The 27,993-nt window shown below is 40.8% G+C and overlaps 3 protein-coding genes and 1 non-coding gene across 4 annotated transcripts; 2 read left to right on the top strand and 2 right to left on the bottom strand.

Moving 5' to 3' along the window:
- Positions 1–12: 12 nt before the first annotated feature.
- LOC143522585 (TOG array regulator of axonemal microtubules protein 2-like) lies at positions 13–27,882 on the bottom strand. The gene is made up of 3 exons (XM_077016300.1): positions 27,717–27,882; positions 27,133–27,338; positions 13–437 (listed from the first exon to the last, which is right to left on the bottom strand). Exons 2-3 carry the CDS (start codon positions 27,329–27,331, stop codon positions 178–180), a joined length of 459 nt encoding a protein of 152 aa, XP_076872415.1. The 5' UTR covers positions 27,332–27,338; positions 27,717–27,882; the 3' UTR covers positions 13–177.
- Positions 5,210–8,353, bottom strand: LOC143523604 (TOG array regulator of axonemal microtubules protein 1-like). Its single transcript, XM_077018162.1, has 6 exons — positions 7,936–8,353; positions 7,634–7,739; positions 7,091–7,326; positions 6,118–6,243; positions 5,854–5,980; positions 5,210–5,221 (listed from the first exon to the last, which is right to left on the bottom strand). The coding sequence occupies exons 2-6, from the start codon at positions 7,715–7,717 to the stop codon at positions 5,210–5,212; spliced, it is 585 nt and encodes a 194-aa protein (XP_076874277.1). The 5' UTR covers positions 7,718–7,739; positions 7,936–8,353.
- LOC143522584 (uncharacterized) lies at positions 16,573–18,304 on the top strand. The gene is made up of 3 exons (XM_077016299.1): positions 16,573–16,747; positions 16,824–16,900; positions 17,112–18,304. The coding sequence occupies exons 1-3, from the start codon at positions 16,679–16,681 to the stop codon at positions 17,755–17,757; spliced, it is 792 nt and encodes a 263-aa protein (XP_076872414.1). The 5' UTR covers positions 16,573–16,678; the 3' UTR covers positions 17,758–18,304.
- Positions 24,888–24,978, top strand: LOC143523708 (small nucleolar RNA SNORD88). The gene has a single exon (XR_013133453.1). It is a non-coding gene; the product is annotated as a small nucleolar RNA SNORD88 (small nucleolar RNA).
- Positions 27,883–27,993: the final 111 nt, after the last annotated feature.

Below are 27,993 nucleotides of genomic sequence, written 5' to 3'. Positions count from 1 at the left end.
GGCCTTCTGAGTTTAAGGATTTAGCTTTCTGCTAATTCAAAATGTTAAAAACGTTTGACTTTCTTCCTCTCTCTTTCATTTAAAGTGCAGGCACAGTAAGAAATACACAAACATCTCCATCTTCAAGTAGAATCCATGTTGGGCTTTATTTTGGTCTGGAGGTCTGGCTTGCAGCTCTCAGTTGATCGGGAGGTTCTTCACAAACTCTCTTAGGCTCTTGCGGATATTGGAAGGTTGGGAAGCAGCGCAGTCCAGCAGCGCCGGACCCATGTGGGCATGAAGGGCTTGGCATAGGTGGACAGTGGCCCCTCTCACGCTTCCACCCCTCCCGTGGACCGTACCACTGTTGCTGGAGGTCCCCAGGAGGTACCAGAGCAGAGGAAGCACCTTCTGCTCAACCAGTTGTGGCTTGCAGGGGTAGAGTTCCCTAACCAGCTCTATAAAAAGAATATTTAAAAGGAACAAAGATAAATAAATCAACCCTGGACAGCACTGGGTTATTACAGAAGCATTTTTTTAACCTAGAAAGATTTAATTCAACTAAAGTGACAGTATTTGGTAACTATGGTAACTCTGGAATGATTATTATCAATATTATAAATATTATTAATTAATATAGGAATTATAGTATTTCTGGTAAATCTTTTATCTTTTTTTAATCTCTGGCATCTCTTAGCATATCAGTGGAATTACTTTCTGAAAGAATTGTTTTTTGATAATGTATTTGAATTTGTAGAATATTTCTGTATACACAACCACAAAAGATTAGACACTGTATATTGAACAAAAGAGCCTAAGCACATCCACTGTAAACTCCATTATTTAACTATCTGCTGTCAGATAATGCAAGATCTCCTGTCAGTCTTACAGAAATATTTTTTTCTTTATATTGGACTGTGCCTTAATATGAAAGGAGATTTCCATTTGATCTGCACCACAAACATCTAGCCAAAGAGCAAGAACATTCTTTTACTGATTTGTGTGAACCTTTTCCCCAACCTAGCAACCTTTCATCAAAAGATACAAAGGTAAAACAGAACACAATCATTGTTGTTGTTGTTTTTCTAAAGCCCAGTGGCATGTGTCCTTCAAGATGTTTTGTAAAGAGAGAAAAGAACCCACCAAGGTTATTGATGAGAGCTTGAATGGCACCTATTGTTGCCATGTAGATGGCGTTATTCTTGGAGTTGAGGTGATTGTCCACTATAGCTGGGACTAAGATGTAGACCACTTGGACCAGGTTGTCTCTGAGCAGTGTGATTATCTTCTGTAAGGCCTCCAAGGCATAGAGGTTAACCTTGCAGTCGTGCTTTGAAAGCATCAAATACCTGTAGCAGAGGAAGAGAGGTATAGAGCAAGCCGCCCATGCATTCATCAGGCACTCACCATATCAGTGCCGTTAAGCCCTGGAGCTGATTTGATTTCAAGCCCTTTCATTTCAACCGACTGATTTTTCATAAGTCATTCACTTGGATTCTTTGGTTTAATGCAATTTCAAGGATACGCTTGGGTGAAATCTTCACATACATTGTAAAACAAGCTCACACTAACAATGGACACGACTGCCCTCCACTGTAATAGTTAAAACTGATTGTTGTAATATTTTCTACTCTGAAGCATCTGAGCTTTTGACATTTCTTCAGATGTGACAGCATTTAATGTTCTCCAACGTATGACCCCCCCCATACAGATCACTTCTGAAAGCTGCTGAAAACATTAAAAATCAATTCAGTTCAAATGTGTTACCAGGAACATGTTGCCCACGACCATATATGGGTTGTCCTCGCAGTGGGCCACCAGCTGATCAATGCCCTTGATGGGCTCGCTGAAGTCTTTTGAACCCAGCAGGGCCTTGAGCTGCTTGACGTACTCTGTCTTGTCTGCAATGCTGTGGATGTGTGCTCTGCTGCTGTCTTTGCTGAACACACACAAGAGAGAAAACACAAGGATTGGGTTATAGTGTCCAAACAGAAAATGAACAAGGCTGCAATCAAATTAAACCAACATCAACACCATCAAAAATTGCAAACATCAAAGCAGTTCCAATCAGGATGCACTTTTTTGTTGTTGTTGTTTTGATTAACTGTTTAAATATTCACCTGCTGGCAAACTGAGGAGGAGGTACGCATGACTCCACAGCTGGGATAGAGTTCACGGGTAAGCGGTAAGGTAAGGTTCTCAAGATACAGGAGGGGAGCGTTCGCCGAAGTCAGCCGTTACCTTTCAGAGGTGCCACGTCGTCTGGGCTCACGTCCCTCACCGTGTGTCTAAGGCTACGCTTCATTCGCTGCGTGTTCTGATGCTCCACCTGTGCGGCTGGAGCTTCTTGCTGCTCCAGACGAGGCTGACGCATCTTATATCTTCGCATTCCTAGACACCTTTGTCCTCTCCTGGGAATACACACGTACGAATCACCACAAAACATGGAGTGATGATATTGAAGTCCACATATTGCTTCATACTTTGATTCTATCCCAAAGGTTTCAAGCCGGTTCATTTTGAACCATGCTCTGTCCTTTAACTACTGGGTCTGGGACTACACTGTGCATGCCTTACTGTAAATACAATGTGTGGTGCCACGCACTGCCCTGTACTTTATTATTTGTTTACAATATATGTCTACCATCACAGTTTAGATGGTTTTTTTATTGCAGTCTGTTTCACCTAAAAGTTTTGTGAATAAGCTTTGTTTAGTGAGTAAACATGGGGCATAGTGGCTGAATGGGATAAAAAATCCTCATCATGTATCCAAACATGAATCGCTACCTTGGATTTCAGAGTGTGGACAGTGTCCCTGATGGTTGCCAGGTCTTTGGCAGGGATGCACTTTTCCACCATCTTATCAAAGTCATGGTGGGAGGACAGGAACAGCAGCATACGCCGGCCCAAGCGCCTGAGACGAAGAACAGACCCCAAAACAGGAGAGAACCGTGAGTGAGAGACCCGTAACTCACAGCACACCGACCATTTATCTTACCAGGGTACAATTTTACAAGGCCGTCTGTGTGTAGAAAACACGATAGTGCTTCTATTACTCTACAATTTAACAGCATTTGCTGACTTCAGAGTATCAGACTAGGAGACTAAAAGAATCAGCAAAAGATTACTATCTGGGAAACTGAATAAGCTTTGTAGAATCCTTGTTCTGATCCCAGTACTAACCTGGTTTCTTGGGAAGCGTCCTGTGCCAACTTGGAAACTGCAGGGATAATTCTCGCTATGACGTCTTTCGCCCCAGACAATAAGCGGCCAGCGCCAATCTTCTCTACCAAAGTAGCCAAGTGCAGAGCAGTACACTTTCTTACTGCAGCATTCAGATGACTTTTGAGGAAAACAGAAGGAAAAAAATTAGGGCATTCAAAAAAAGAAGGTAATAACTATTAATCCATCCAATCAATGTATACAGTAGGCCTACAACTTTTAGCTTCTATAAAGAAACTTAATACCCATATGTATGATCTAAGTGCACAATCAAATGATCATATTCTATTCGATGGCTTAGTTTGCACCAGTTAGTGTACATCTGTATTTTTTAAACAGAAAATGTTTGCATGTCCTCTGTAAGCTAGCTAACTAGCCTATTCTTTAAGCGGTGTGAAGGGCAGTTTGGATCAGAAGAGAGGAGGTGGAATGCAATAAAAATAATATTTAACAGGATAAATAACTAAAAATATTGATATAGGCCAGGGCACTATTTTGAAATAACAATGGAAAAGTAAAAACCGCAGCCAAAATCAGTGCTTTGTTAGCTTCTTGTGACTGTTGTTGCTATCTGAAAGCCTCAGTTTAAAGCTCACTGCAGGCTAACTGACCAGAGTCCTCCAGCGAGAAGGGCGTTCATGCTCCGAATGGGGGTGCAGTTCTGCACCATGCTGTCCAGAGCTGTGTCCACGTCCTGCCTGATGAAGGCATTGGACTCCGCTGCTTTGTGAAGGAGGACCTTAGCTGTAGCCTCCACTTCCTGGTCCATCCCTTTCTGCAGACTGGAGTACAACTCCCTCAAGGACACCACTGCCATGCGGGACACGGCAGAGCGCAGGTTCTGCACCTGCAGGAAAGACGACGTTCCAGCTCGTTTCAGCCACATCCAACACTGCCACCGCCATCGTAATAAGTATAATCCTCCACTGCAATGTGTTATGTAGGCGGAAATACCTTAATCACTAATTACAGTTAGCTATGCCATCTGAATTTCAATTAGATGAGAAATGTTTTTATAAAAAAGGAATTTCAAAGTACTTTGCTATCGCTGACTTGACTTTGTCAGCAACATCACCTGTAATATGTACATGCTCATGGTGTCTGCCAATTTTAGAATTCAGACCGATACACAGTCAGCAAATCTAGTGGCTTACCTCTTGAATAAGAACAATGCAGACATCATGACGCCTGCTGCCAAGCACATCAGAGTGATGCTGAGCCAATCTACGGATGAACATCAACCCTTCAATTTTCTTCTCCCTGTATGAAGATATTGAACATAGACACACACTGTAACCATCGGCTACTGAAAGAAAAAAATGCTACAAGAAAATGGACAAAGAGGAAAAAACTTCACTAAATACATGCATACTTACCATATTTGCAGAACACCATAAATGACTTGCTGTTTAACCTGCCCTAGTCAAATGCTTCAGAATTTTGCAGGCGTGACTTACCAGTCATCAGAGCTAAGCAGACTGAAGCTCTGAGCGAGAGCGAGGTCTGGATCGGAGAAGGTCCGTAAAGTCTGCTGCTCGTGGGGATCCTTCCTGGGAGTTCCTGGTTTGAGTTCATCTAGAGAGGAATACCAGAACCCAAACAAACTGACTAGGACTTTTAGGGCTACCAGCTCAACTTTGGTCAAATTAGCTTGAAGGCTGACAGCAAAACATTATTCAATGTGGTGAACTAGATTTAAAACATTGTTGTGTAATGCAGTGTTAACAGCAAAGCAATTTACATGCAAGTGCAGTGATCACACATGAAGTACTGAAGAGCAGGCAACACTCATCAGAACTGTTTGAAAGGGACGGACGTGCTCTGATCAGTCTGGTACCTCGTCTGCGTCGTGGCAGCATGTTTTTAGTAGGGACAGCTGTGGGGGGGCTGGGATGAAGCGGAGGACTCAAACTTTTGACGGGACTTCTGGGGGTGCGTGCGTTTCTGGAGCTTGAGGGCAAATCATCCAGGATGACACCGGTCTTAGTCTGTGCTGGAAGACTACTGTTCAGCTGCAGGTCTGATGGGAAAGAGGTTCACGGGTAAGCGGTAATGTAAGGTTCTCAGGAAACAGGAGGGGAGCGTTCGCCGAAGTCAGCCGTTACCTTTCAGAGGTGCCGCGTCGTCTGGGCTCACGTCCCTCACCGTGTGTCTAAGGCTGCGCTTCATTCGCTGCGTGTTCTGATGCTCCACCTGTGCGGCTGGAGCTTCTTGCTGCTCCAGACGAGGGAGACACATCTTGTATCTTGGAATCCTAGACAACTTTGTCCTCTCCTGGGAATACACACGTACAAATCACCACAAAACATGGAGTGATGATATTGAAGTCCACATATTGCTTCATACTTTGATTCTATCCCAAAGGTTTCAAGCCGGTTCATTTTGAACTATGCTCTGTCCTTTAACTACTGGGTCTGGGACTACACTGTGCATGCCTTACTGTAAATACAATGTGTGGTGCCACGCACTGCCCTGTACTTTATTATTTGTTTACAATATATGTCTACCATCACAGTTTAGATGGTTTTTTTTTATTGCAGTCTGTTTCACCTAAAAGTTTTGTGAATAAGCTTTGTTTAGTGAGTAAACATGGGGCATAGTGGCTGAATGGGATAAAAAATCCTCATCATGTTTCCAAACATGAATCGCTACCTTGGATTTCAGAGTGTGGACAGTGTCCCTGATGGTTGCCAGGTCTTTGGCAGGGATGTACTTTTCCACCATCTTATCAAAGTCATGGTGGGAGGACAGGAACAGCAGCATACGCCGGCCCAAGCGCCTGAGACGAAGAACAGACCCCAAAACAGGAGAGAACCGTGAGTGAGAGACCCGTAACTCACAGCACACCGACCATTTATTACTATCTGGGAAACTGAATAAGCCTTGTAGAATCCTCGTTCTGATCCCAGTACTAACCTGGTTTCTTGGGAAGAGTCCTGTGCCAACTTGGAGACTGCAGGAATAATTCGCTCTGCACCAATCTTCTCTACCAAAGTAGCCAAGTGCCGAGCAGTACACTTTCTTACTGCAGCATTCAGATGACTTTTGAGGAAAACAGAAGGAAAACAATTAGGGCATTCAAAAAAAGAAGGTAATAACTATTAATCCATCCAATTAATGTATACAGTACAACTTTTAGCTTCTATAAAGAAACTTAATACCCTTATGTATGATCTAAGTGCACAATCAAATTATCATATTCTATTTGATGGCTTAGTTTGCACCAGTTAGTGTACATCTGTAATTTTTAAACAGAAAATGTTTGCATGTCCTCTGTGAGCTAGCTAACTAGCCTATTCTTTAAGTGGTGTGAAGGGCAGTTTGGATCAGCAGAGCGGAGATGGAACGCAATAAAAAGAATATACAAGAGGATAAATAACTAAAAATATTGACAGGGTGTCTACAGGTTTGACCAAGTGAAAATTTAGACATTTTAAGACTTTTTAATACTGTTTTCCAAATAAAATTAAAACCAACTAGCAAGAACATACACGTTAAAATAAAGCACAAAAACTAACTGATTATTAGTTTTTGTGCTTTATTTTAACGTGTATGATCTTGCGAGTTGGCTTTAATTTTATTTGGAATTTTATTAAATTTTATTTGGAATCTACCGATATCCGCCCCCGAATTTCAACACATGGCTGACGGAATTATTCCTCCCTAAATTTAGCTCCGCAAATTTAGGATATTTTGGTTGAAAATTTAAGACAAAATAAGACTTTTCAAGGCCTTATTTGACAAAAATTTAACTTAATACCATTTAAGACTTTTTAAGGACCCGCGGCCACCCTGATTGATATAGGCCAGGGCAATATTTTGAAAGAACAATGGAGATGTAAAAATTATCTGAAAGCCTCAGTTTAAAGCTCACTGCAGGCTAACTGACCAGAGTCCTCCAGCGAGAAGGGCGTTCATGCTCCGAATGGGGGTGCAGTTCTGCACCATGCTGTCCAGAGCTGTGTCCACGTCCTGCCTGATGAAGGCATTGGACTCCGCTGCTTTGTGAAGGAGGACCTTAGCTGTAGCCTCCACTTCCTGGTCCATCCCTTTCTGCAGGCTGGAGTACAACTCCCTCAAGGACACCACCGCCATGCGGGACACGGCAGAGCGCAGGTTCTGCACCTGCAGGAAAGACGACGTTCCAGCTCGTTTCAGCCACATCCAACACTGCCACCGCCATCGTAATAAGTATAATCCTCCACTGCAATGTGTTATGTAGGCGGAAATACCTTAATCACTAATTACAGTTAGCTATGCCATCTGAATTTCAATTAGATGAGAAATGTTTTTATAAAAAAGGAATTTCAAAGTGCTATGCTAACTCTGACTTGACTTTGTCAGCAACATCACCTGTAATATGTACATGCTCATGGTGTCTGCCAATTTTAGAATTCAGACCGATACACAGTCGGCAAATCTAGTGGCTTACCTCTTGAATAAGAACAATGCAGACCTCATGAAGCCTGCTGTCAAGCACATCAGAGTGATGCTGAGTCAATCTACGGATTAACATCAACCCTTCAATTTTCTTCTCCCTGTATAAAGATATTGGACATAGACACACACTGTAACCATCGGCTACTGCAAGAAAAAATGCTACAAGAAACGGGACAAAGAGGAAAAAACTTCACTAAATACATGCATACTTACCATATATGCAGAACACCATAAATGACTTGCTGTTTAACCTGCCCTAGCCAAATGCTTCAGAATTTTGCAGGTGTGACTTACCAGTCATCAGAGCTAAGCAGACTGAAGCTCTGAGCGAGAGCGAGGTCTGGTTTGGAGAAGGGCCGTAAAGTCTGCTGCGAGTAGGGATCCTTCCTGGGAGTTCCTGGTTTGAGTTCATCTAGAGAGGAATACCAATCAATCAATCAATCAAAATGTATTTATATAGCGCTTTTTACAACAGTCGTTGTCACAAAGCAGCTTTACAAGTGTCCCAATAAGTGTTAACTGCTATAAATGCATGACAGGCACCATAAAACAAAAGACACTCACACTTTACCAGAACCCAAACAAACTGACTAGGACTTTTAGGGCTATCAGCTCAACTTTGGTCAAATCAGCCTGAAGACAGCAAAACATTATTCAACATGGAGAACTAGATTTAAAACATTGTGTTGTGTAATGCAGTGTTAAGAGCAAACCAATTCCAACCTCTGCCAATTACTCCTTCAGACATGTCGTCAGCAGGGGACGCCCTGGTGCTTTGCACTTGAGATCCTGAAAAGCACAATACATATTAACACATACTCTATCAAAAATCTCAAATATAACTTCTGGTTTCATAGTGGTTTCTTCATGGTGCAGAAAAACAATGTTAATGGGTGCAGGCATAGCAATGTACAAGAGGATCAGCAGGGGCTTTTTGTTTGTAGTATAGGGCTTTCAAAGCAGTTTTTACTTTTTAAATACTTTTTTCTTTTACTTTTTTTGTTGTTGTTGCTGCAACAAATGGTTTGGATGCCATTTCCAGGAGAGCAAAAGAGTGAGCTCACCTTTGGCAGGCCTGAAGGCACGGAGTGGCTCTCGGCCAGCAGGTTTGGTGAGTGGAGGCAACATTGCTTCTCTGCCACTCGCATTCACCTTAGCCCGCTTCTTAGCCACTCTTTTACGCAAGAGGCGCAGGGAGTTCATCATCTGAAAAATAAAGAGTCTGTCAGCCCAAGTGCAACTGCCCATACCCACTATATCCGTCAAGTACAAGTACATACAACAATACTATCCAGCCCCTAACCGAGAATCGTTACATCGCCGCGAAATGCACTGGCTAAAGTGCGCACATTTAGCTCGCAAAATTATCAAACGTGGAAAAGATTTAGCTCTGTGACTCATGTACAAACACTGTTTGCTGGGGGTTGTTCATAACCAAGCTAGGAGCGGGGTTATTATAATAATATTAATTTATATATTATATGAATTTGTGTTTTTATGTCCAATGGTCAAACTATTATATTAAGATGTATAATTTACAGTTATTTATTATTGTATTTTGCACATTTTCAGTCAAAAAAAATTTCTATTAATGACAAAGGATATATAAGACATTTTGAAAAAAACATGGCATGGATTTATTGCGTTTTGTGAAAAAATGAATTGTTTTTTAAAAATAAATCTTTAAATATTAAAATCTTGATTTAATTCGTTTGAGTTTTTTTAACCTTAGTATGGTATTTGATAGTTTGAAACAAAAAACTGTGGTTTTCAGCCTACCACTTAAAGAAAACACATTTTTACTCAAATTGATCAAAATGGATATAGCATTTTGGAACCAAACTCTTCATATCTTAACTAGGTTCATTTATTTATTCACAGCCACCATATACCCAAAGGGAGATGGATACTCTCAACCAGACAATGCTCCCTCTCATAGTGCTAGGACTATGTTGATATCCTTAACAACTGAGATAAACGCAAATGTAGCATCAGCAGAAGGAAACATCATCTCATCATATTTGGACACCTAAGCAAAGCATATCGCATGCATGGTCAGATTTAATACTGGGATGCTACAGGGCCTTTATTATGTAGACGTTAGGTTTGTCAGCTTATATTAGGACCAATGCTGTGTTTATGCATTAAAATCCAGAAAGTACAACACTTGAGTAACATTTGCAGGCAGCAACCAAAGAAATCTATCAGTTATGTTGTATCAGTTGGTGTAATCAGTTGGTGTATTTGTATGTATTTTAAATGTTTTATGCTATGTAAAATTCTACATGTTTTTTTTATGAGTTGGGCATATATTGTACTTTTTAGCCTCTATACAGCACTTTGGTTGACTCAGTCATAAAAAATGTGCTTTATAAATAAACTTACTTACTTACTAGTTAAACTAATGCATCTGAGACTGAGATACTCCAACTATGTACAACATGATATATGTTCCTACTGACCTCCTCCTTGTCCACTGGCTCCTCATCTGGGTCATGTATGAGGGCGAGGTCCAGGTGGAGGTTCCTGCCAGGCTTCTCCTCCTGCAGGGCTTCCACTGGGGAGGTGGGCGGAGAAGGTCTCATCAGTCCTGACGAGGTCCCTCTCGTGCGTGAAGTGAGCACAGGCAGTTTAGAACACCTGCTGGAGCCAACTTCACCTGCATGGGTGAATAAGGACATTAGCAGAAATTACCTCACCATAACATTTCTCAGTGCCTTAGTACTACGTTGCATATGTTTCTTTATCTGAAAGTACCACTGAAATATGATTCAAGCAAGATGGACCGAGAACGGCAACTTCTCATATGCATCTTGCTACAATTCATGTAATGGCAGCACAATGAAGTAGTACTGAATAACTGAAAGCAGGGCATCCGTGAGCCCAGAAGCAGGAAGACATTTATCAGAGCTTCAGTATATGTGTGACCCAGTTTTAGTTTAGCTTGTGATTCTTTTAGTTTATTGCATCATGAAATCTTACATTTCAATACAATTTGATTCAATTTAATTATTTTGGCACAATTCAGAATTATTTTAATTCTGATACTGGTAGATACATTAGCCTAGCTCTGCTAATGGCTAGCACATCTCGCCTCTGCTAGACACTGTTCCATTACTGAGTGAAACCATGTCAGATGAAGATCATCAAATTTGAATTTAAGTATTTTGTACATTTGACAAGTGGTGACTATAAATGATCTACGTATATGCACATTTGTTGGTTAAAATTAAATTCATATAGAATATATGACCACAAAATTAGATCTGCTCATCAATTTACCACTGACGTGGGAACAAGTGCAAGACAAGCTTAGTGCAAGACCAACTTAACTTAAGCGGGCACCCAAATAACCAGCCATGCCTCACTGTGTGTGCCTAGCACGTTCTTAGCAACGTAGCCATGCACTCACCAGTACTGTCCCTCCACGGGCCCGGGTCTCTGCGCCGAGGGCTTGTGTCTCGCTGCACTCCCGGAAGAGTGGCCAGAGGGTAGGAGGGCAGTAGGAAATACCCGGGGGGGTTCCCAGGTAGCAAGCGGCTGGATTTGGGCAAACCTGCGTGGGAAAGGGCATCCATGCTCATGAGTTTAGCTCTGCTCACTTGACACCTGAGTGAAGTTTCTGACTAACTGATCTCCTTGTTCCCAAATATCGTATTTAGCAATATTTTAACACAAAACAAATGATGCAACATTATAAATTCTACATTTTGTACAGGTATTTCAATGACATATAAAGTAAAGCCAACATCAATAAGTCACCTCTACCAGCATCACTGGGGTTAGCTGCTTCGAAGATGTCTGGGAGCAAGGGTTGAAGATGTCTGCCGCTCCGGTGAAGTCTCCCCACTCTCTCTCTCCTCCACCCTGGAGAGTGGAGCTGGGGAGGCTCCACTGAACCTGGACATGAAACACAGACAGAACTGTAGAGGACACGTTCAATCTTCAGACCAGCATATGAAATTAAGACCTGCAGATCATACTGCATTTTAAATAATAATAGATTATGATAATGGATATTTTGGCATGTGGGATTGGCATTCTGGGGAGTGGGGTGCTGGCACAATCAACTGACTGCAATAAAACATTCAAGTCTAGTCTTGCTTGTAAGCTCACACTGTCCTTGCCAACAGAAGTAGGTACAAAGCACAAACTCCTTATATCACACAGACTGCTGCTGCATACCACTGCTTAACGCTGGCCAGGTGATACCCAATACTTAAAGAAGCCATGTTACATAGATTACAAAGATTAATAGATATATGCTTTGGCAGCACGGTATTCTCGTTCTCTGTATCACTCCGCGGACGCGTTGTCAAGTAACGGCATGTACATATATTCACTATAACACACTCTCTCTCGTTTGCTATTGCTCAATTAGCTGTCAATCAAAAAGTTAGACTGCCGTCAATATTGAATAAACCAGGGGTCACCCACGTCATGTTTTTGCTACTATTATTATTACACTTTCGTTCGCCTCGCCACCCCCCCCCCCCCCCCCCCAAACCAACTTTTCGTTCGATTGATGCGTTCTAATCTGGTAACCCTCCGCAATAATTTGTATCCAAGAAGTAGCTCCCAGTCTCAAAAAGGTTGGAGACCCCTGCCTTAGACTAAACACAACCGCCTAGCAAATAACGAGTGTCACAGTACACCCACACTGTATGTGGGCTGTCAAGGTGCCCACTCTAAAGTGCTCTACTCTACACCAAACATATCACAGCTAAAGTAAAGAATGGAACATGAAATACATTCAGTTTTTTCTCGATGGAATCGGCATGTGCCTGTTTACAGCCTTGATATTCCATGTGGGATCAGGGAGGAATTGGGTAAATACTGAAATGATCATATGGCTCCTATCTTATCCGTGATCAGTGGAACTGATGGTGTTACAACTCTCCCCATGTTACAACCATACCCGGTCTCCCCTATAGGGCTTTCAAAGCAGTTTTTGCTTTTTTAATACTTTTTTTTTTTTTTTTTACTTTTTTTGTTGTAGTTGCTGCAACAAATGGTTTGGATGCCATTTCCAGGAGAGCAAAAGAGTGAGCTCACCTTTGGCAGGCCTGAAGGCACGGAGTGGCTCTCGGCCAGCAGGTTTGGGGAGTGGAGGCAACATTGTGATGGTGGGCGGAGAAGGCCTCATCAGTCCTGACCTGGTCACTCTCGTGCGTGAAGTGAGCACAGGCAGTTTAGAACACCTGCTGGAGCCAACTTCACCTGCATGGGCGAATAAGGACATTAGCAGAAATTACCTCACCATAACATTTCTCAGTGCCTTAGTACTACGTTGCATGTTTCTTTATCTGAAAGTGCCACTGAAATATGATTCAAGCAAGATGGACCGAGAACGGCAACTTCTCATATGCATCTTGCTACAATTCATGTAATGGCAGCACAATGAAGTAGTACTGAATATCTGAAAGCAGGGCATCCGTGAGCCCAGAAGCAGGAAGACATTTATCAGAGCTTCAGTAAATGTGTGACCCAGTTTTAGTTTAGCTTAGTTATGATTCTTTTAGTTCATTGCATCATGAAATCTTACATTTCAATACAATTTGATTCAATTTAATTTAGTGCTGTTAATTCCAGGTGCCGCGATTAAAAGTCCTCACCAGGATTTTGCTCAAGCTTGCTAGATTTTCTAATTAGCAATTCAGGTAAAATTAGTGGAATCAACACAATCCAGGAAGCCAGAGCAAAATCCTGGTGAGGACTTTTAATCGCGGCACCTGGAATTGACAGCACTAATTTAATTATTTTGGCACAATTCAGAATTATTTTAATTCTGATACTGGTAGATACTGAAGAGCCAAACTACAGTACCTCCTAGCTCTGCTCATGGCTAGCACATCTCGCCTCTGCTAGACACTGCTAGACAGTCCAGATGAGGTATCAGAAACCAGCAAAGCAGCATGACAATGTTTTGTTTAGATTGTTTGGGGGTGTACTAAAATAGTGAAAAATGACATCTGTAATCCATATACATGTATTATCAGTATTATACTATGCTGGTATAACAATGATTCGAAGCATTATCACCTTAGACTAAACACAACCGCCTAGCAGATAAAGAGTGTCACAGTACACCCACACTGTATGTGGGTCGTCAAGGTGCCCACTCTAAAGTGCTCTACTCTACACCAAACATATCACAGGGCTACAGTGCCATGTGAATTCATTACAATGTTGAAGAATATGTGATGTCATATTTTCTGATAAAACTGATGTTTTACTGGTCAGGTCATGTGCAGAAAGCTGATGGTTCTGCACCTCTGCCAGTCCTTACAAACAAATGTAATAAATGTTTTTTTCTACTTCATCATGCATGATTATTTGGTTTGTTGAATACGCATGTAATCTTCAGTGTTACACAGTACCAGTGTGGAGTGGTCCTTCTACAGGGATGTTAACATGGCCGACATCTGAGGGTCCCGCCGTCCTTCTGTGAGGGAAGGGTGCTGGTCCACAGGGATCCGTGTGGATCACTGTCGCTTGGGGGTTGTAGGGCACACCTGAAAATCCCACAGCAGGTAAAGTGAAACCCAGCACGCCTCCCAGTGAGGCTCAAATGCCTTGTAAGTGTTTCCCAATGAACAAGTGATTATAACAAGGGCTATGGTGCCATGTGATGCCATTAGAATGTGGGGAGAATGCTTAAGAATGTGATGTCATGTTAGAAATCTGTTTCTTTTTAAAAAAAAAATATTTTTATTTGCTTTTTCCATGGCCACATGGACAATGTTAATACATATATGTAACATGGTGGGATTTATGAAAATTGTGCTGAGTCAAAGAAATCAAAGAAATAACCCATGCTCCATTAATTACATTATCCTGTACACATGAAATAAAGAGCTTGACAGTCATCACTAGAATAAATAAACATGTTATTTTTCTGAACCTTAGAAACCTACTATATAAATGGGTATATTTAACTTTTTATTATTATGAATAAGCCTATGGAAATCCATACTCATAAGAATTAATATACTGTCTTACATAGAAGTATAAAATGATGTACAGTATATGAAAATGTATTTTTCTCACCATGAGTGGTAAAACCTGGTGTGTCTTTGAAGTGGTTCTGTTCCTGTCCAGGCCTTGGCTGGTCAGTTGTCCTGGGGTAAAAACTCATTCTCCACCTGAAAAATAGAAAGAATAGAAAGAGAGAAAGATCTAGAAAAAATAGAAAGATTTGTTAGATTATTTAGGTTTGTAATTCTCAGCAAAATGTCGTGCGACTTGTTTTGAGCTTTTCAGCATCAAAACTGAATCCAAACATTCCACCTTCCCAACCAAACATTCTAAACCAAACGTTCCAAAGTTGAGTATCACGTGATATCACAATTTCCTGTTATTCTAACCAAAACACCAACTCAGCCAGGCTGCTACAATAACCTTTTTTTTTTACCTTTATTTACAATAATCGCTTACAAACAAAAACAAGGCACAAGTGGTAATACAAGGAATCAGAGTTAAACAAGTTGAGTAGCATATGTACAAAAAAGTAAATAATAAATAAATAATAACGCTAACGACAGCTAGCGTCGCCACAGCGGGCAGAAATTATCATACAGTTAAGCCCGCCCACTAAGAGGGAAGATATGATTGGTCAATTTTGCTGTCATTTGAAACTGGTTTTGCGCTGATTGGCCTAGGTGCACGCACCACTTCCTCGTTGGTGTCAGGATGGTACCATATTTCCGGTTGGTATGCGGAAGTGTCGATGTCATGCCCGAGTCTAAATTCACAAGGTGCCTGTTGGAGTTCCCGAAATTTACCGTCAACGATGTGCGTCGTATTGTCAGAGCATCAAGTACAACGACACAGAGTCAACTTGAAAAGGGTTTCAAGTTCTACGTTTCATCCTACCTCTGCAATTTTGAAGGTAAGTGGCTGACGCTAGTTAGCTAGCTAGCCTGAGGTGGCAGTCTAATGAAGTGATGTTGTTTTTAGTAACGAACCAACCTGTCCTAGTACTAGAAATGCCTTTTAAAAACATGTTTGTATTTCTGATGGAAGTATCAGGCAAAAGTAAGGCTAACGAGATAACAGTGAGGGCTCACTGCTACAGATCTATGAAGAAAACAGATACGCCACACCAGCTGAGAGTAGGACTGGTTAAAATGACACGAGTTCTGTTCAGTGTCACGTTCAAAGTTCTGTTGAACAAGTTCAAAAGTGAGTTCAACACAAGTTCAATCTTTTATCCTTGCTCTTACTTCACGTAAGCTGTGATAACCATAGGCATTGGTTTTCAAAGCTTACAATGGTAGCCAAATGCAGAGTAGCTGAGTGGGAATCATTAGCAGTCTATTTTGCCTATAGTAAACAAATGGGAGTTTATTTTACAGTTCGAGCTATTGTTATCTACCTCTATGACTCAAAAGCAGAATATAGTCCACCTCAGCTATTCTTCAAACTGCATTTTCTAAAATCTGTCAATCTGTCTTTCAAATCTTTCATCTTAACTTCTTTATTAACATATGGCTGCAACACTTACACCTATTAACATATTCTGATAACACTCTTCAAGAAGCAGTTGAAGTAAAACCTGCACTGTTCTGTTGTTGGTGGTGGAAACAACAAAATAATGTAAATATAAGTAGGCCTGTTTCACTCCTATGTGTAAGCATTTCATCTGGAGTGAAAATGAAGTTTAAATCTAAAATATATTTAGTTTATAGTTGCTCAGTGAACTAGTAGATTGAACCATGCACAACACTGTAGAATAGAAAGACAGTATAGCCAAGTGTTTTAAGAGTGATGCAAAACAGCACAAACGTTACATGAGACAATAGACAAGTGACATTCACCACTACCAACATGATGGGACAGATATTGCGCCTATTGACATTGCTGAAGTCTTCTTTTCAAGATATTAAATATTGCCTCTTGTGTATTTCAGATGACATTACGTGATTCAATGCCAGTTGTGCTCATTAAGAGCAACTGCTCTTGTGTTGCTAGTTGCGGAATCTGCAAACACTTGGTTGCATTGCTTTTCCAGACTGCTCATTATTCTGAATCTGGCATGTCTGTCGTCCCTCCTGTCCTTTCATGCACACAGACAGAACAGAAGTGGCATAAACCACCAACAATGGTTTGTCTTATTTCATTATTTAATGTTAGTTAATGTATCACAGTCACTTTACTAACACCATCTTTTAAATTAATAGGGGGTGAAGCCTGGACCCGTGGATGCCATGGTTGTCCTAAAGCCAAAACCAGGTGCTACTACAGCCAGTGGAGTTAGGTATGTAGTACCAAATTTAATAGGCAGATTACAGTGTGTGGTAAAAAAAATGAATGCTTTTGATCATCTGATAAGACCCTGTTCTCTTCAAGATTTAATTTAGCCTCGTTGTACTTCAGATGACATGTGATATGTGATTCACAATCAGTTGTGCTGGTGAACAGATTACAATGTGTAAAAATAAATGTTATTCACTCTTCTTTTATTTCAGAAGTACACTTTTCAAGGGCTACAGCGGTGAGCTCCCACACCCGGCCACCCTCAATCCTGGACCAGTCTACGCTGGAATGAAAGCAGATTCTCTTCCACTCATCTGCACAATGAACATCTCGCCTGACAAGCCACTTGTGGACTCCATCTTTGGGAAGGTACAAGTTGGCAGTGTACTGTCCTATCAACAACCACCACCTCCATCTGACAGTGTTGTCATACATGAGGATGCACCCCCATTCCCGAGTCTGCCACTAGAATGTTACCATCTAAGCCCACCTGAATATTCATTTGTGCCAACACACCAAGAACAGCTACACCTAAGCTCACTTTCTGTGACCTTGTCACAGTCACACCTTATTGAGGAGGCAACAAGATCCCAAAGTGCTACACCTGAGTGGAATTCACTTAGGAGAGAAAGAGTGACTGCCTCACATTTCAGAGAGGTGAGCCACGTTAGAGGTCCAGGTGCTGCAGAAAGCCTGGCAGAAAGGATAATCCGAGGGACACGACAAACAGCACACATGAAGAGAGGACTTGAAATGGAAACGGGCCTTAAAGGACTATGCAGTTCTGAAAAACTTGAACTTGACCAAGTGTGGGCTAGTGATTCATCCAGATGCATCTTGGCTGGGTGCATCACCTGATGGACTTGTATATGACACACTTGAGCGTCCATCATTTGGGCTTGTTGAAATTAAGTGCCCAAATGCACAAAGCTATGTAGACTGCAAATTCCTCAAAGTGGCACAAGGCCTACACAAATTGAAGGAGAGCCATTGTTATTATTGGCAAATCCAATTCCAGTTATTGATTACTGGTATGCAGTGGTGTGATTTAGTTATCTGTGCCCATGATGATATCTTTGTGCAGCGAGTTTAGAGAGATAGCAGTGTATTAGAAGAGGTGAAAAGGAGGTGTGACATGTTTTTCTTTAACACTTACATGCCAAAATACCTCTCTATGACCAAGCAATAGAAAATCATAATGAAGACATGAACTCATGAACAATTAAAACAATTTCAATTTATTCTGTCAATTGTATTACTATTGTATTCATTAATTTTTTTTACAAATACAGTAAAAGTTAAGAAATACATAATGTTGTATTGTGTTGTGTCAATTTTACATATAAAAGTGAAAGCATTTTATACAATTAATCATATTGCACTGTACCTTAACATTGCAGCCAATATTTACAGACTAGCATGACCTAAAGCAGGGGTCGGCAACCTTTTTGACTCGGAGCCACAAAAGCAAAATAATTGGAAATTTATTTCAGTGACGATGACATGTCACTCAAGCAAACCGAAAGTAAATACCGGACATTTGTGAAATTCCACCCGAACATTTTTTTAAGTCTCAAAAATAATATACGTTAATTAAATACTCATTAATTCTATTCAAAAGCTGAGCCGCATCAGAGGGATAAAGAGCTGCATGCGGCTCCGGAGCCGCGGGTTGCCGACCCGTGACCTTAAAGGGATCATTTTAAGGTTAGAGAAAAAATAAATAAATAAATCACCATAATTCACATTACATCATCTGTCTAATTCTGGATTGACACGGGTGAATAATGTATTTGCTTATATTTTTCTAATTGTTTAGATGTCGATTGTCAAACTGTAAGTGGATTAAATAAAATTGGATAAATTATATTATATATATTTATGTTTTAAGAATATTTTTAGGCCCTCTGAGAGTATATGTATATATATATACATACGGTCTCTGGTCTCAACACAGCTCCCTGTCAAATACTGCCCACTAGTGGGACAGTGATGTAGTACAAGTGACAAACTATAAAAAAAAAAAAACATACATTGCATAAAATTATACACATAATCACCATTAATAGGTTAAAAGCAGGAATGCTTAGATGTATAATAATTTATAGCTATAGTAAATTATATATGCTCTTTCAGTGTGCCTAAAAATACACCAATCAAAGAAGTGTGTGGATTATAGTTCTACTGTAAATTAAACATAGAAGTTATTTTTGTTGTATAGTCAAAGTCAAATTTATTTATATAGCTTTCACAACACGTCACAAAGCAGCTTTACAATCGTATGGGTCCAGATCCCTAATGAGCAAGCCAAGGCGACAGTGGCAAGGAAAAACTCCCTATGGTGGTGGGGATTAGGAAGAAACCTTGGGAGGACCAAGACTCAAAAGGGAACCCATCCTCCATTGGGCGGCCCGTTAGCACAAGTCCGTGGTGCGCAGGCTGGTTCTACAGATAATGTTTAAAGAGAGGTTTAAGGAAATCTCTCTTATTATTTGAGTGTTTGGAGTTGATTTAAGTGCTTTAGCTAATATTACTGTCATTTAATTACCCTCGCATAAGACCCAAAAACAAACACAAAAAGCAAGAACAAATGTTCAGTTTAACCCACAAGCACTTAGTGTTGTGCTGAAGTCCTCCCTGAGGCCGGTCTGCAAAACCACACCCACTCAAAGGGGGCGTCAGTTCTGGCTGGGCTGGCTGGGACTGGAAGGCTCAGGTGGTAGTGCGTTGTGACCTGCTCTCGGGCAGGTAGAGGACCATCTCTAGAGACACCAGCACATTGAATTCAAAGGCGATCTGCTCCATCCTGCTAATGTGGAAGCTCTCCTCCAGCTCCTGCAAAGAGCAGAGACAGTGAGGGGCGGAGTTAGTGAAGGACCTGGAGCGCTCATTCTGATTGGCTGAGCTTCATGGGAACATGTGTTTGGAATTCAGTGAACAGAGCTCCAGAGCATGATTATACTTAGATATTATTGAAGCCATTTAATGAGAAACCTAACAATATCTCGCAGCAAACCGCTTCTTTGTGTATATTAAAATAATTCCAATATTAGCATTGTATACATCATAATAATAATAATACATTTTATTTAAAAGTGCCTTTCACAACACTCAAGGACACTTTACAAGAAATAAATAAAACAAAGACTGACTTTTAGTCATTACTTGGGTAGCACACATATTCTGAATGAGCAATTTTAATCTAGATTAATTTCAAGATTTCAGTGAGTTTAATCTAGATTTAAAAAAATTAATCTATGCCCACCCCTAATACTTATTAATTCTGCTGGTTTATCATTATGTAATTATATCTGGAAATATAAATATAATTTCTATTAACTGGTTTGCCACAACCACCTGAAATGACTTTCTGATCTCTGACCTTAACCAGAGTTCAGCAGGACTTCTTGGCAACACTGTCCATCACGTCAGCCATGGCAGTGCAGGAAATGACCTACCGCCCACTTCCTGGGGTCCAGCACTGATGATGAGTCTGAGCAAGAGCCAATCAGAGCTGGCCTCACAGGGGAGGGGATGAAGATGCGGATGACCAGCAGATAATCACCACGTCACCCCCCCTCCCCTCACACACACACACACACACCGCAACGTTGCCACCGCGCACACACACACCGCAACATACCTGTCAAGTTTTGTATTAAAAAATACGGGACATTTCACGTATATGACGTCATCGCCTAATTTGCATAATCGGTTATTTACATATAGCTGCAATCGAGGCTGTAGGAGAGACGAAAAACATCTTTGGAGTGGCAAAAAGTGAAGAATAAACACCCCAATTATGTTTTGAACTACAAATGAATAAAAAAATTCAATTTTCTAGTGGTATTTCTAGATACAAACGGGGACATCTCCTGGGCATATTTCTGTGCCTTTAGCCCGCGTTCGTGCTTGGCAGATTGTTCGTGCTGACGGACATCGTTCCTTCCCCCATGAGAGGCACTAAAATCACAGCTACATATCTTACAGAATGAGTAGCTATGCCCCTTCATGCTCCTCTTTAGGAAAGTAAATTCCCTGTCCCATTCGTCAAGGTACTTACACGTACGCTTAGCTTTTTTGGCAGGACTGCCTTCTCTCGTTAAATCCATGTCTGATTTGTTGTTCCAGGTTTGCTCCCACTGTCAACACTAAACCCGCGAGTTTTCAATTTTTTATTTTTTTTAAATAAAAAAAATATATATATATATATATGCCACGTATTGCTGTGTGAAAACAATCCTACATTACTTCCAAGGTGGCATACTTGAGATGTTTTGGAATTATAATTGGGGTTCACACACGTAGTGTGGGGAAACCTATTTTTGCAATTTAGGGTTCACACACATCTCAGGACTGTCACACTGTGCAGTTTTGAAACATTTGGCCACTAGGTGGCACTATTTGTGAATCATGCATAACTTTTCCAAATCTTTGCTTAGGAAAATGAAACTTGATTCTTTTGATTCCTTGCAGTCCACCTGACAACTTTGCAATTACAAGTCCTATTAAAAAAGGCGTAGTTTTGTCACATTCATCAATTGTTTGAAAATAGCACTTTTCGAACTAGTCCTAGGAATTTGATCCAATGATGGCAAGAGTGGCATGGGCATAATCTGTAGACACTGTAGGTAAACTATTTTTAAAAATTGTTGGATTTTTTTTTATTTTCAGGTGGGTCCATTTTCCCATTATATCATTGAGGCCATATATGACCTATATTGCTATAATTCATATAAACATGTTGATCAACTCCCAATTTCAAAGCCTTTTATAGACTGAGGTCCTTCAGGTATGCCAAGTTTGGTTCAAATTGGCCTGTCGCTACATTGTCCAAAAACCTAAGAAATCATAAAAACTCATGCTGCAATCCTGTTATGCAGAATACAGACAAATAAAGGGTCTTGTATGAGTCAGATCAATGAGATAAATAACTTTGCAATTAGATCTCATAACAAAAGGTGCACTGCTTGACCAGAAATGAACCTTTTATTTCACTAAAATGTCTTATTTCATTACTGTAATATCAGTATGGTATTACATGGGCTCCATTTACTGGCCAAATACTGGAACTGACTGAATAGTACATACATAAGACCCCATACACACACACACACACTGCTGATCTCAGCATGTGATTTAGTTCTTTGATCTGACTCAATTTCCCAATACACATTTTGATCGTTTTGGGCCTTTAGTGCCTCAATTGAATCTTTTTGTGCACACATTAATTTATTTATACACCCCCCCCCCATTAAGGCCAAAATGCCTATTTGTGTGTGAACCAGCCAATCGCTGGCTATATTTCAAATATTATGTTTGTCAATTTCACATTATTTCAACCTTTCACTAATCAAATCTCAAACATATGTTTCTGTAGATGAGGAGACTTCATCACCAGTAAAGAGGGGTCGCGTGGAGACACACGGGCGGCTGACAGAGACTGCAAAAGACGGCACAGTGTGGCATGAAGAACAGATCGGAAGACATGACGGAGTGCATCCAAGCCCAAGTAAATGCAATACCACGAATGGAGAGCCAACTGCTTTTGCCCTACGGAAAGTATTGAGTCGCTTACAGAGTTTCCTCTGTTTCGTTTCTATTGAAATGCTTCGGATCATACAGGGGTGGACTGTCCAGCATGCACGCCAGACACAGCAAGAAAACTGGTTCATGTCCCTCGCTGAGCTAAAGGCGTTCATTGCAATCCTCATCCTGCGAGGTGTTGTGCGCCTTCCAGCGGTGCATGACTCATGGTCTACAACACTGGGAGTGCCCTTAATCACCAAGATTATGTCTCGAAACCGCTTCCAGAACATCATGCAGCACCTTCACTTTGACGACAAGTACACACGCAGTGAACGAGCTGCAACTGACCGGTTTGCTGCAATCTCTAATGTTTGGGGGTCTTTCGCTGCCAATTGCATCACTTGTTACAACCCAGGAAGGCATATCACCATAGATGAGCAACTTTTTCCAACTAAGACCCGTTGCTCTTTTCTTCAGTACATTGCAACAAAACCCGACAAGTTTGGGATAAAGTTCTGGGTGGCATGTGACCTGAAATCCAAGTATGTATGCAACATCATCCCATATCTTGGCAAAGACTCCAGTCGTCCCGTGGGGGAAAGACTATCGGAAAATGTGGTGATGAAGCTTATGGAACCATTTATGGACCAAGGAAGAACTGTTACCACAGACAATTTTTTCACCTCACTGTCACTAGCAAGGCAGTTGCTGGGCCGGAAGACCACCCTCCTTGGCACAGTAAACAAGATTCGTCGTGAGCTTCCAGACTCTGTCAAAAAGAATTTGGGCCGTGAGGAATTTAGTACACAGGTGTTTTCAACCTCTGGTGCCACGCTGACCGTTTACGCACCCAGACGGAAAAAGACTGTCTGCATCCTCAGTAGCATGCACAGTACGGTGGAGATTGGAGACACCCGAAAAAAAAAGCCAAACACAATCACAGACTACAACAGCCTAAAATGTGGTGTGGATGTCATGGACCAGATGGTGCGAAAGTACAGTGTACGTTCAGGAACACGGCGTTGGCCAGTCGCTGTGTTTTATAACATGATTGACATTTCATGCCTGAATGCACATGTGCTTTTTCAAGCATGCACTGGGGTAAAAGAGAGACGGTCCGAGTTCTTGGTGAAGCTTGCAACAGAACTTGCACAGTCTCATATGGAAGCCAAGGAGGTGTCCAAGGTAGAGTTTCAGCAGCAACAACCCACACCTGACACAGGGAAAAGGGCATTGTGCCAGGTTAAGTGTGGCTGCAAGAGTAACCGTGCCACTAAGCGTTGTGGTTTTTGTAAAAGGTTCACATGTGGCAAATGCAGAAAGGAGATTATGTGGCAGTGCCAAGTGTGTTTAGACAATTTGTAAGTGTGCTGAGTCTATTGGGTTTTCATACCAGTCTGACAACAAGCAATGTAGCTCGCTACTGCACAATGACTGTATGTACATAAACTTCTTAGCAGTTTATATTTCTGTTTAGTTTACATTTCCATTTATGAATACTTATCATAATGTTGCATGCTTATTTTATCCTTCATTACTTGCTTTATTACTATTTTGTTGTACAGAGCAACACGTTTCTTTACTGTGCATATACCAATAAAGTTTCTCGTGATGTTTTGCACTGGGCTCCAAAAGTACATTGTGACAAAAGTGCGTCTCTACTAATGACATGGCAGAGACTGAGGGGATTATTAATATTTCAGGGCGAACCCTTTCGGTATTCCGGCGAGGGCATCCTAACCGGTGATGCACCGGTATCGGTGACCATCAACTTCTGTTCAAGAGACTCATAAATATTGGAGTTGGATAGTGCTGTTTCTCGTCAGAAAAGAAATGTTTATCAATCGTACGAACCACCCTAGGCATTTGTTAGTAGAAAATTAAGAAATGAATAAGCTGACGTTTAACCAAAAGCTTTAGAATCAACAGATTTTTTTCATGCAACGTAAAACATAATTGTCTGCATGCGTGAAAATGTCATTTAGGCCTACCTAATCTTTTCAAATTCAGAGTTTGTCATATGCACAGAGGGAACAGGTTTCCTTAGATACAATGAAAATTTTACTTTGCTCCTCGCTAAGAATGCCAAATATGTCATTAACAAATATCTAAGTATATACAAGCACATATCTTAATCAAGAAATACACACTAAATAAATAATTCATTTTGAAATGAGCTTTAATTTCCTTATAAACTACAATCAACGATTGAGTACCCATGTGCAGTTAACAGGATTTGACCCTACCTTATTTCTTGACGACACATGCATGGTGGTCTCTGGTTACAGAATTCAGTGGTCACAGATGTCTAACACGGGAAACAAGCATAAGACGAATTCAGAATAAAAGGCCATGACTGTTAATCTAAGACAATTGTTTTCTCTTTCAGGGGACATCGTCCATGCATCCTGGGGATGAGGTACGTGATTGACTAAGTCTTGAATCTGGAGTCTGAAGGTTTCCTCCTGTGATGATTTTGCACTGGGCTCTGAATGTCTGTGGCGAGAAAAGTGCACCTCTACTCTTGACATGGTGGAGTCTGATGGGGGGGGGGGGGTGGGGGGTGTTAAAGAAACTGATTCAATAGCTTTATCACCGTACTTTGTAAATATACAGGCGGGACTAATTTTGTCTTGAATTTTGTTTCAGGTGGTGTGCTCTTGACTCCCATGGCTGAGGCTCTGTGAAGAAATTCTGTAGTGTCATTATCCTGGTCTACAGTCATGGCCAAAACTTTTGAGCATGACACAATTATTATATTTTCACATGATCTGCCCTCTGGTTTTTATAGGTGTTTGTCAATTGTTTTTAGCACATACAGAAATATAATTGCAATCATATGAGTAACAAGCTTTTATTGACAGTTAGAATGAGTTAAGTTAATACTGTGCCATTACACTTATTAGCTATACACAGTGCTTAATTTGAAAATCAAACGATGCCAGAACGCAAACAGCGGCATGAGACAAGGGGTCAGAGGCCAACAATGTCACCGGATCGCAAAACAAAATCACAATGTCACCGGATCACAAAACGCTTAGGCACACAAATGTTAAAATAACAAGCCAATTTGTATATATAAATTACTTTTAAATTATTTACATGTGTTTTATAAGTGTTTGAAGTGCATACAGATTTCTTCATAACTTATAATTAGTAGGCTTGAAAGTTACTGGATCGAGGCAGACAGTTCCCGGAACGCACCCTTCAAAATGAGAGTTCCTGGATCCTGTTCCGGCAGGATCCGGCTCAAATTAAGCCCTGGCTATAGAATACAAAAGTAATTTTGTGAGTCGTAGCTTTTTCATTTTTTAAGACTCCTCATTGAAAAGTCACATTACACATACCAAACAACAAAAAGACTATAGATCCTTGTTCCTTGTGCATGTGATAAATTACATTCTGCACAGTTACCTCAGGATATGTCAACAGAAAATAACAATCATAGAACAATATATATCTATAGTCACCATGACAACAGTTATCATGATAAGTGTATTTCAAAGTGCAAAAAGAGCAGAGCTCCTAGGCATGTTAAACCTGATGTGATTCGCTAAAATCTGTGCTCCTTATTTAAAAGGACTTCTGAGTTTAAGGATTTAGCTTTCTGCTAATTCAAAATGTTAAAAACGTTTGACTTTCTTCCTCTCTCTTTCATTTAAAGTGCAGGCACAGTAAGAAATACACAAACATCTCCATCTTCAAGTAGAATCCATGTTGGGCTTTATTTTGGTCTGGAGGTCTGGCTTGCAGCTCTCAGTTGATCGGGAGGTTCTTCACAAACTCTCTTAGGCTCTTGCGGATATTGGAAGGTTGGGAAGCAGCGCAGTCCAGCAGCGCCGGACCCATGTGGGCATGAAGGGCTTGGCATAGGTGGACAGTGGCCCCTCTCACGCTTCCACCCCTCCCGTGGACCGTACCACTGTTGCTGGAGGTCCCCAGGAGGTATCAGAGCAGAGGAAGCACCTTCTGCTCAACCAGTTGTGGCTTGCAGGGGTAGAGTTCCCTAACCAGCTCTATAAAAAGAATATTTAAAAGGAACAAAGATAAATAAATCAACCCTGGACAGCACTGGGTTATTACAGAAGCATTTTTTTAACCTAGAAAGATTTAATTCAACTAAAGTGACAGTATTTGGTAACTATGGTAACTCTCTGGAATGATTATTATCAATATTATAAATATTATTAATTAATATAGGAATTATAGTATTTCTGGTAAATATCTTTTATCTTTTTTTTATCTCTGGCATCTCTTAGCATATCAGTAGAATGACTTTCTGAAAGAATTGTTTTTTGATAAATGTATTTGAATTTGTAGAATATTTCTGTATACACAACCACAAAAGATTAGACACTGTATATTGAACAAAAGAGCCTAAGCACATCCACTGTAAACTCCATTATTTAACTATCTGCTGTCAGATAATGCAAGATCTCCTGTCAGTCTTACAGAAATCTTTTTTTCTTTATATTGGACTGTGCCTTAATATGAAAGGAGATTTTCATTTGATCTGCACCACAAACATCTAGCCAAAGAGCAAGAACATTGTTTTACTGATTTGTGAACCTTTTCCCCAACCTAGCAACCTTTCATCAAAAGATACAAAGGTAAAACAGAACACAATCATTGTTGTTGTTGTTTTTCTAAAGCCCAGTGGCATGTGTCCTTCAAGATGTTTTGTAAAGAGAGAAAATAACCCACCAAGGTTATTGATGAGAGCTTGAATGGCAACTATTGTTGCCATGTAGATGGCGTTATTCTTGGAGTTGAGGTGATTGTCCACTATAGCTGGGACTAAGATGTAGACCACTTGGACCAGGTTGTCTCTGAGCAGTGTGATTATCTTCTGTAAGGCCTCCAAGGCATAGAGGTTAACCTTGCAGTCGTGCTTTGAAAGCATCAAATACCTGTAGCAGAGGAAGAGAGGTATAGAGCAAGCCGCCCATGCATTCATCAGGCACTCACCATATCAGTGCCGTTAAGCCCTGGAGCTGATTTGATTTCAAGCCCTTTCATTTCAACCGACTGATTTTTCATAAGTCGTTCACTTGGATTCTTTGGTTTAATGCAATTTCAAGGATACGCTTGGGTGAAATATTACAGTGCCCTCCACTGTAATAGTTAAAACTGATTGTTGTAATATTTTCTACTCTGAAGCATCTGAGCTTTTGACATTTCTTCAGATGTGCCAGCATTTAATGTTCTCCAACGTATGACCCCCCCATACAGATCACTTCTGAAAGCTGCTGAAAACATTAAAAATAAATTCAGTTCAAATGTGTTACCAGGAACATGTTGCCCACGACCATATATGGGTTGTCCTCGCAGTGGGCCACCAGCTGATCAATGCCCTTGATGGGCTCGCTGAAGTCTTTTGAACCCAGCAGGGCCTTGAGCTGCTTGACGTACTCTGTCTTGTCTGCAATGCTGTGGATGTGTGCTCTGCTGCTGTCTTTGCTGAACACACACAAGAGAGAAAACACAAGGATTGGGTTATAGTGTCCAAACAGAAAATGAACAAGGCTGCAATCAAATCAAACCAACATCAACACCATCAAAAAT

The sequence above is a fragment of the Brachyhypopomus gauderio genome, chromosome 9 (genome assembly GCF_052324685.1).
Source record: "Brachyhypopomus gauderio isolate BG-103 chromosome 9, BGAUD_0.2, whole genome shotgun sequence".
Lineage (NCBI taxonomy): Eukaryota > Metazoa > Chordata > Actinopteri > Gymnotiformes > Hypopomidae > Brachyhypopomus > Brachyhypopomus gauderio.
This window is presented reverse-complemented; position numbering and strand designations above follow the sequence as displayed.

Excerpts from the sequence above, each read along its gene's own strand:
- LOC143523604 (XM_077018162.1), bottom strand. The coding sequence starts at position 7,717 with ATGTTAATCCGTAGATTGACTCAGCATCACTCTGATGTGCTTGACAGC. Across the intron at positions 7,327-7,633 it reads GCATTGTTCTTATTCAAGAG|GTGCAGAACCTGCGCTCTGC; the intron begins GTAAGCCACTAG and ends TCTTTCCTGCAG. Across the intron at positions 5,981-6,117 it reads GACTCTTCCCAAGAAACCAG|GCGCTTGGGCCGGCGTATGC; the intron begins GTTAGTACTGGG and ends TCTTCGTCTCAG.
- LOC143522584 (XM_077016299.1), top strand. The coding sequence starts at position 16,679 with ATGTCTGTCGTCCCTCCTGTCCTTTCATGCACACAGACAGAACAGAAG. Across the intron at positions 16,748-16,823 it reads GGCATAAACCACCAACAATG|GGGGTGAAGCCTGGACCCGT; the intron begins GTTTGTCTTATT and ends TTAAATTAATAG. Across the intron at positions 16,901-17,111 it reads ACTACAGCCAGTGGAGTTAG|AAGTACACTTTTCAAGGGCT; the intron begins GTATGTAGTACC and ends CTTTTATTTCAG.
- LOC143522585 (XM_077016300.1), bottom strand. The coding sequence starts at position 27,331 with ATGCTTTCAAAGCACGACTGCAAGGTTAACCTCTATGCCTTGGAGGCC. Across the intron at positions 438-27,132 it reads AGCTCTCATCAATAACCTTG|AGCTGGTTAGGGAACTCTAC; the intron begins GTGGGTTATTTT and ends TTCTTTTTATAG.